This window comes from Brachycentrus maculatus, unplaced genomic scaffold (genome assembly GCF_059751285.1).
Source record: "Brachycentrus maculatus isolate JH-2025_06_01 unplaced genomic scaffold, ASM5975128v1 h1tg000153l, whole genome shotgun sequence".
NCBI classification, from domain to species: Eukaryota; Metazoa; Arthropoda; class Insecta; order Trichoptera; family Brachycentridae; genus Brachycentrus; species Brachycentrus maculatus.
In genome coordinates, this window is record NW_028280906.1 from 725,630 (window position 1) to 735,066 (window position 9,437).

Consider the following 9,437-nt stretch of genomic DNA (forward strand, 5'->3'; position numbering starts at 1 on the left):
CTTGTCGATATGGCGATTAAGGTTTTCATTTGCTATAAAGTTTGCATTCACTTGCGGAATGACATACCTTAAACATCATTTTTTATTTATTTAAATCTTGTATCTTGTAATCATTTTATTATTATTTATTGATGGCTCAAAAAGTTAAGAATCAATGATGTTTTTATTTTTCGATTATTATTCACGTTTTTGCACAGCCATATGTTGTGACATAATTCTCTCACCCAAAACATAAAGATCGACGGAGTTTATGAATTTTAATAATGTTTTATTATGTACGTTAGCGTAGTATTGTGTATTGGACTTTTGATGCGTAATATTCCTTTCCATTAAAGCTGATAGTCGGGTTTGCACAAAACTAATAACTTCTGCACTGTTCATTCTTATCACTTGTTACGAGATAAAATATGGAATTAAATTGTCATATTCTTGTTAAACTTAAGTAGGTTGTTCAACCTGTCAAGTGTGCCCCGTTCATAATTGTTCAAACCACTTTTACCTGTGGTGCCCCTATCGTTGTGGTCTTACGAAATTCTAAAGTATACTTATTAATCAATCAAATTTATAAATGGACTTAAAGTTTAAAACTTATAAAGACTGCATAGTAAACTATGCAATATATGTGTAATAATTATGAACGGTTTAACAACTGAATATCTTATTGAATGTAAAGTCAATTCTTGTTTAAAAAGATTGGCAACATCCGATGTTGTAACTTTGTTCTATATACATAATATTTATTTGAATTTCAATAAATATTTAACGAAAAATGATTGTTTAATTTATTTACTTATTTCAACCCTTTCTTTTTCGTTTTTTGAACTCCATCTGTGATGTCTGTGGATAGCTAAGGCAACGCTGCTTGCTGTTGACATTCTCGAGCAGTTGGTACCCAAGATTGAAATAACAAATTTATTACGATAGTATTTAAAGAAAAGTCCTAAGGGATGAAGTAACCAGTAGCTCGTAAAAGTCACAATTTAAACTGTTACGTTAAGTCCACAACCTATGAGATGGACCCTCATACGGATGGCAATCCATACATCAAATCCAATATTCACCATTGAACTTGACAACTAACAACGAGAGGTTCTCTTAGTCTAGAATCGGGGAGAGGCAGACACACTGAGTCCCCATGTATATATTGCGTACTGTGCCTGTCTTCTTTTATTCTTAATGAACCTTTTGTGTTTGTGTCACGCTTAATAATTCACAGCTGCTGTTGTTATCTATAGAACCTAAAAGAATACACATAGGAATAATATAATAATAAAAAAGACAAAAACTGCCGCAATAATTTGAGATACAAATTTATTTAATAGTTTATAAATAATTTTAACAATTTTGGAAATGTCAAATTGCAATGGCAGTTCAAAGGTAAAACCTTTTACTAAAAATTATCGTAAATAATTTTTTTGCCGACTTTGTAAAGTCCGCAGGGGGAGTGGTGGGTGGTGATCCGACAAGGGCAGCATGCACGGAATGACGCATTCAACTTAACCCGATCCTGTAAAATGTAAGGTACATTTTCAAATTTCTTGTCAAATTAACAAAGTATTTAATTTAAGCCAAATTACGAAGGCGAGGCGAGGTGCTCACGAAGCGACTCGAGGCAGATAAGCGTTAGTCTGGTATTAGCACTGCGGATTAAGTGGAATCTCCCCAGGTAGGCGAGCGAGCGGCTAGGCAGCGGGAAGGGCGGGACGGGCGGTTAGATGGAGACGGTGGTGAAGCCTAGTGAAGAGTACTTCCTGCTGATGAGGGACTTGCTGTGGTAGCGGTGGAAGCGCGCGCCCGAGCTGATGTGTGCCAGCAGGTGGCCGTCCTGGCGCGCGGCGCGCTCGGCGAAGGAGCTGCCAGGCCGACTCACGTACGTGCGCAGCGCGCGCTCGGCCCACGTCTGCGCGCGCGGCGGCTCGCAGCCCACGCCCTTCTGCCGCCGGTCCAGGAAGTCGATCACGTCGTCGTAGTAGTTGTGCCGGTAGTCGTACAGATAGTTGTACTGCAGGAACTTCGGCCTGAAACAGTTCCACCACATGTAACCGTGCTACCTCGTCACACTTCACTCCGAGTTGGTTCGTCGACGCGTTACACAAACTACTAACTAAAAAAACTATGGCAGCGAGGTAATAGCGGGTGTACACAGGTCGAATGCTCAATGGAAATCAGCATGAGACTAGTCGATGACAGTTGGTTGAAACCGTCAAACATTACTAGGGAAAGAAATATCGCGCTGTCCAAGAATACCCCGACTTCCCCTATATAAATAAATCTTGCAAAATGTGCCCTCGGCACGGGAAAACTCAGTGAGGGCACATTACCGTAATCTGTAACTTGTAATTATGTATATGATGATAATAAATCACAATAAAACTTCTCGACGATCGAGTCCTAACGATGTCCTCCCATACTACGGCAAAAAACACGAATTATGTATGAATTCGTATGTATGAGTTCGGGCTTTATGCTGGTGCAGAAGTAAGGTTATTATTGCTGTTAGTAGGTGAAGATGCGGTGTCGCTGAGAGAATGCCGACAAAATGAACTTAACTTCTTGTGCCCACAGAGAAGAAGAGCGGCAATCGGAAACAAAATAGATGGCCAGCCCACATATAAATTCTGAGTATGCTCTGAATATTGATTCAGCGCCGAAGCGAAACCACTGTCCCAAGTTCTCGAGCCAAGATATGCGCTTTCCTTAAACTTTTCCATGATTAAGATTCCTTTCTTCCCATAAAATGCTTTAACTATTCTTGTTTTATTTTATTATTTTTTATAACCTCTCTCTCTCTCTCTCTGGACTATAATCAGTTTTCTCGATTGCAAAATTAATTCAGACCTGCGAAGGGAGATTAAGGATTAAGCTCTCTATGAAACCTGAAAGACGTCACGAATGACTTTATTGTTCCATCCGAATATAATTAATCGTTTTTCGTTACGACCGTTAGTAAAATGTAAGGACGGAACTATTTTTCATCAGCAAACATAAAGGATACGAAAGAAAGTGATGCGTTTTCACGTACGCAATTTTGTTAAATCGGAAGCTTCCATAGGTTTTATTTACGTAAATATGCGACATATTTTAATATTAAAAAAATCTTCAGTAATTCGATTTTTATTCATTTAGTTTTTGAAATATTAAAAATAATTTTAAACAAATAAACAATATTGTAAAAAGGTTTTATCGTAAATCGTACGTCAAAATAGCTGAAGCACATGTGGCTGATAATTAAAAAAAAATACACGTTTTTTGTTTATTAAATAAAAAGCTCAGATATTTAACAAATCCCGTGTTTGTAATGACATGGTAAAAAGGCATGTTATGTTTTGGATGTCCACATACCTGACCCAGTGTTTGAAGATGAGTTTCTTGGGTCCTTCCTTGATGGGCTCCGGCTCCGGCTCGGGCTCCGCCGGCTCCTCGACGGGGGCCGCTTCCTCTGCGGGGGGCGCCTCTTCGGGCACCGCCTCGCTGGGGTCCTCAATCACCCAAGGTTCGTCTTCCATGGCTCAATCTGCGGAAACAACAAAACCGCTTTATATAAATGACGAGTGGACGGAGCCTACAAAAATATTATCAGAAATTTTGAATAGATGCGCATTGGATGTTCCCTTGAATTAAAATACGTTACAGTCTGAAAAAAAAACCTTATTCTGCGCATTGAATTACTTGAAAACGGAGCAGTTATTAATTGACTTTCCATATTTCCGTTTAAATTGCCAACCGCCACTTACATAAATAGATTTATAAATAAACATAATATTTCTTTAAATCCGCAATTTGGAGAATTTTTTGAGGATAATTTAAAAATAAATATAACAGATAACGCAGCAAAAATACGACAGTATTTCATCTATGATTTATCGAGTATTAAATGCAAACTTTCGTTTAAACATAATTATCCAAAAAATGACGTTGATGCGAAAAAGTATCATTAATAATTAATTAAGATAATAATTTGCTGCACAAAATAATTCTTAAAATGTTTTGTTAAATTCATGCAGACTTTATATTCCTGAGATATCTACAGGTCTCGGATGACAATCACTTTGGAGTTGAATTCAGTATTTTAGTAGTAAAGGGTGGGCCATCTAACAATTGGAAATTGAACTACCGGTTATTTTGAGTTCGAAAAGTATAATGACGTTCACAATTGGACAGAATATTAGTTTTATGTTTAACATTTACGAAGTAAGACGCTTTACGTTTGAAAATATTGAAAAATATTGAATACTTGCTTCCAAAGAATCTACCCTCACCGTAATAAATTAACGAATAAAAGTGCCTTCATAGCGGTATATGGATCAATTTGAGAAGCGAGTTCGGGAAAATGGATCGATATTGGACAAAACAATCCGTTCACGTTCTTGTCCAGTGCGCTCAGCCGAAATTGCTGCTGTTGCCCAACGTGTGCTTGAATATCTATCAACATCAACTGGACATTTCTCGCACTTCTCTGAGAAATATGTACTTCTCTTTGCATAAAGACTTCGGTATGAAGGCCTAAAAAGTTCAATTAGTCCATGAAACCTCATGACTCCGATGACCATCCGATGCATTTTCGATTGTATCCCGATATCCCAATGTAAATACAAATAAAATAATAATAATACCGCGAATCAATTTTCCAAGTTCTTCATACAGTAAACATAAATATCATCCACATTAACACGGAATACATTGTTCGCAGGAAATAATATGAAATCAATATTTTTTGGGGCAAATAAGCATTTATGAATGATTACTTATGAATATGGTATAACATCCTCCCAACACTTCTCAACTCCTTTGCCGTGTCAGGTCCCCTGACGTTGGCGATCATTCTGGATAAAGCTTCTCTGTGAGCTGCAGAGGTGCTGCTCCGAAAATCTCCCTGTTATCTTATATTTCTCAGCCAGGACATCCGCTTTATTTGAACTCCTCGACTTTCCGTAATTTTTAAAATTTCAATAATTTATACAATTGTTTTGAAGTATTTGAAGTCATGAATATGTTCGTTTAATGATTTTTTTTGTGAAATTATATGTTATTATAAACACGAGCGTCGTGACGTTCGCATTACACTTAACGCAAGAATTCTCTGTTAAATCTGAGACAAAGTAAATTTATTAATTTGTTGGGATAACACTTAAGATAGGACTATCTAGAGTTTACACTGCCAACAAAACAAATATTCCGTCGGAGAGAAACAGTATTTCTTTACAAAAATTGTTACACATGTGAAGATACAGAAAAGCAAGATTATGTACTTGTTGATAGTAATTTGCACAGGATTTTTCTCTTTCCAAAAGTTCACTTGAGATGTGTTCTTCTACGTAATAAAAAATAGTTTCGCAAACCACACGCTTAAAAGTACAAAATTGAAATTAAAAGTTTTATCGCCAATAAAATTGTGTTACTGTCAACAACAAAAATCATTGCGGTCAGTTATGAAAAAAAATCATTTTATGACAATTATGTATGTATTAGCAACTAGACCTGATTACCTACAATTCTACGTGATTTAATTCGGGATATGAACTTACAACATGCAAAGTATTTATAAGTATTTTGCAATATAACTGCATACTTCAAATTATCATATAAACATACGAAAAGAAAATTATTTTAAGCTTAAAAATAATATACATACGAAAAGAAAATTATTTTAAGCTTAAAACAAAAAACATAAATGCAACAAAAATAAAGGACAATGTTAAGAGAGTTTGTTATAGAATAATATGCTGCAGTGTATTTTTTTAATTTTATTTAACCTTTTTTTAAACCTTTATCTGCACCCGATGGTGGATAGGGCACTGCATCATATAAACGCAGTGTTATATTAATCGTTAACACATTATGGAAAGGCGATGAACCCTCCGCTTCAAGTACCAGTCCAGGGTAATAATGAATAAACATTTGAGTGAAAAAATCACATATACTTATTTTTAATAATGAATTAATTTATCTAAACTCTACCGAAACGGTAATTAACCTTAATATGATTTCTGTCACTGTTATATAATTGGTATCACTCACTTTCACGTCTTTAATTTGAACGAATTTGTTTTATTGTGAGATATACCGGAGTAGAATGGGGTAGAAAAGTTGATGCGGGCTGTGGGCACACGAAACACGGGAAATGTAGTAAAAGTATTCACTGGGGGGAACGATTAGTACATGAACACACGCTAGGGATGAGTGTTGGAGTGCAAGGATCGGAACACTGGCGGGCGCCTGACGAGAGATGAGCTCACCTGGATAGGGACTGGACTGGCGCGACACTAGAGAGGTAGTGGAGCGCTGCGGCCGGGCCAGACCGCTACTGATTTATTCGGGCGCGCAACTTCACTTTTCGGGGAGACAATGGCACCTGCAGTTGCGCCACGGGCGACAATGTACCGCGCCCCACATGCACGCCTGCCAGCGGGGCATTCCCGCTCGATCGTAAATAGATCGTAAATCTATCGAACGCCGGCTCCATCGATCAGGCGCTTCAATGTCATTTCTACTCGGCTCGTCCCCGTTTCTCTTTCTTTCTCCCGACCCCGTACGCGATTATTGGTTCGCTTACTCGGGTATATCCGTCCGCGACTAATCACTTATCACGTTATCTGGGGTAATTGTGTAGCTAATTCCAATCGGAGCGAGATTCGCTCCCCGCGGATGAGGGTGAATCTCGGCTTGGACCGCCAAACGGCGAGGATACCCCGTATTATCGATTCCATCCATTAGACTACCGGTCACATACCGAGCTATACATACAACTTATTCCCCGACATTCGAATGTCATTATTGTTATTAATTATTCGCGAGTTTTTTTTTATATAGATAATCTTGGCGCTAAAGAATTCCAAAGTATTCGAAAAACGATCATAAATCAACGTTGAGAACGAACTCTGCATAACAAGATTTAGGATATCCATAATAATAAATAGTCATTATAATCAATTATTATTACCACTCTAGCTCTTTCATATATTTATGCGTAATTTCATACATATTGGCGACTTGGCAAGGATTCGTGTTTTTTTAAGTGTATTTAATAAATCCTGCCAACAAAGTTTTAAAAAATCTTAATGCTGTTTTGGATATTCAGTTTTATATAACGCACTTTACTCATTTTATCCAGGACGTTGAACAAATATATCGTAAATGCTCTTATTTAGCACCTGCGATAATAATACATTATAAAGGGTCCGCCAAATAACATTTTTTTTTTGAAAATGGGGCGCAAAACATCGAGTGTAGCTTCGGCTGTGTGGCACGTAGCGCCGTCCTGTTGAAACCAAATGTTGCCAATATCCTCCTCTTCAATTTTTGTGAACAAAAATCCGTTCAACATGGCCCGATAACGATCGCCATTGACTAACGGCCACTCCTTGCTCATTTTCAAAGAAAAATGGCCCAATTATGCCTCTGGACCAAAATCCGCACCAAACAGTGACTCGTTTTGGGTGTACCGGCTTTTCAATGTATGCGTGCGGGTTTTCTGTGCCCCAAATACGACAATTTTGCTTGTTTACATACCCGCCAAGATCAAAATGAGCTTCATCCGAAAAGATGATTTTTTTGGCAAAATCGGCATCTTCTGTAAGTCGAATGTCGCAATATTTTCCAGCGTTGTTCAAGCGTATACACAACCATATTCGCTCAGCGGAAGGATAAAACTAATTATCTGTCAAATCAGACATGAGCTAAGTGTTACCATTCACGAAATAAGCACTAGTTGAAAAAAAAAACTTTAGATGGCGGACCCTATATTATATGTACCAAAAGTTGGGCGCCTGTTTATTGTAATCAATTATGAGTTCTTTTTCCAATTCATGTTGCCAAGACGGTTAAATAAGTTTGTCACACGACACGTCTATTTCAAAAATTTGGCAAAACAATGTGTCTGCGTCAAAACTCACACCTGACACCACAATCTTCGTTTTACGTCGTATTCGCCAAGCTTTGTTAGCTTCAAGGGCCGGACTTCTGCAGGAATAAGTATTATAGCTTTTCAGGATTTTTGCGCTTTTTCACACAGCGACTGCGGGGCATGGCGTAGCGAAGACACGCTTTCTCGTTAAGCAACAACAAATACAAGAAAGGATAAAAAAAACGATCTAAACATGCTACGAGAGCGACTAATTTGGAATTCGGATTTCATGATTCATTTATGCATTCGCATTTTATTTATTGATACATGCATATAGTCACCGTTTATACGATAGTCTCGTTCAAACAATTTTTCAACATAAGATTTTATTTTGTTGAAGTGATAAGACCACTTTTGAAAAGTAGTCATATCCAAGTGTTTTATTTTTATATTTAAATCTGTTATTAAACTAAGTCAATGAATAAAATAATAATATTCATGGTAGTTTTAATACTGAAAAAATCAAATCTACAAATACCAAAAAAATGCAAAAATAACTCATAAATGGAGACATCGAGATTTTCGAACAAGGATTTGGACACATCCAAAATGTTGTGAATATCTGAATACCGTAAATTTTTGCCGATTAAATGGATTATACTGTTGTTGAAAATACATTTTACACCTACATCGTACACTAAATTAGCAGTAGAAAGCTTTGGAACGCCAAGATTATTGATATTTTGTTAACAAAGTAAACTAATAAGCTTTCGACCGTTAAGGGGTTATTTGCAAAGACAGAACTCGTTCGCCGGCCAACCGCCAAAGAAGTACCACGTCTTTCCACGCCCGATTTTTTTATAGAATGAATATTGGATATTTTTTTTAGAATATTCATAGATAAAATATTTGTATAATTTTTTTAACTCCTTACCTTTCAATACAAAAACGGTGTTTATATATATTAGCGCCCTTGAGGTAGTATTTTACGAAAATGGCGATATTAGATACAAATAATATATATACATATATATATATATACATATATATATATATATATATATATATATATATATATATATATATATATATATATATATATATATATATATATATATATACATATATGTATATATATATATATATATATATATATATATATATATATATATATATATATATATATATATATATATATATATATATATATATATATTTCATTTTTCATGTGCGTGTGTATGTGTGAGTTCTAAAAAGTTGAGTTATGTAGTTATCAAACATAAGTAGAATGGGGAATGTAATACGTGTAAAAATCACTTAAATCAGCCTATGACATGTTGTAAGCCCTATAAATACCTAGGCTTACATATACTCTTTACCTTTGTTTAGACGTCAAAAAAATATTAGGATAGTTTTAACATGTTTATTAAAAAAAAAGAAAACAGATATACAGATGTATGTATTTTAGTGCTGTTCGTAGGGAAAACACATGACAGTAATCATGGAATCGAATGAACACATTGACTAGTGGATAATCTTATAACCTAAAATGAATATTCAAATTGAAAAGTGGATGATCTTATAACCTATAATG

At 36.0% G+C, this 9,437-nt stretch overlaps 1 protein-coding gene across 8 annotated transcripts; it reads right to left on the reverse strand.

Annotated features, from left to right (window-relative positions):
• Positions 1–1,294: 1,294 nt before the first annotated feature.
• fln (flightin) lies at positions 1,295–6,306 on the reverse strand. 8 transcript variants are annotated; one of them, XM_088261335.1, is made up of 4 exons: positions 6,237–6,306; positions 3,343–3,514; positions 1,749–2,018; positions 1,295–1,507 (listed from the first exon to the last, which is right to left on the reverse strand). In XM_088261335.1, the coding sequence occupies exons 2-4, from the start codon at positions 3,504–3,506 to the stop codon at positions 1,492–1,494; spliced, it is 450 nt and encodes a 149-aa protein (XP_088117461.1). In that variant the 5' UTR covers positions 3,507–3,514; positions 6,237–6,306; the 3' UTR covers positions 1,295–1,491. The 8 variants fall into 8 exon arrangements, with proteins under 8 accessions (XP_088117461.1, XP_088117462.1, XP_088117463.1 ...); XM_088261336.1 differs by having other exon boundaries at positions 6,019–6,306; XM_088261337.1 differs by having other exon boundaries at positions 5,975–6,276.
• Positions 6,307–9,437: the final 3,131 nt, after the last annotated feature.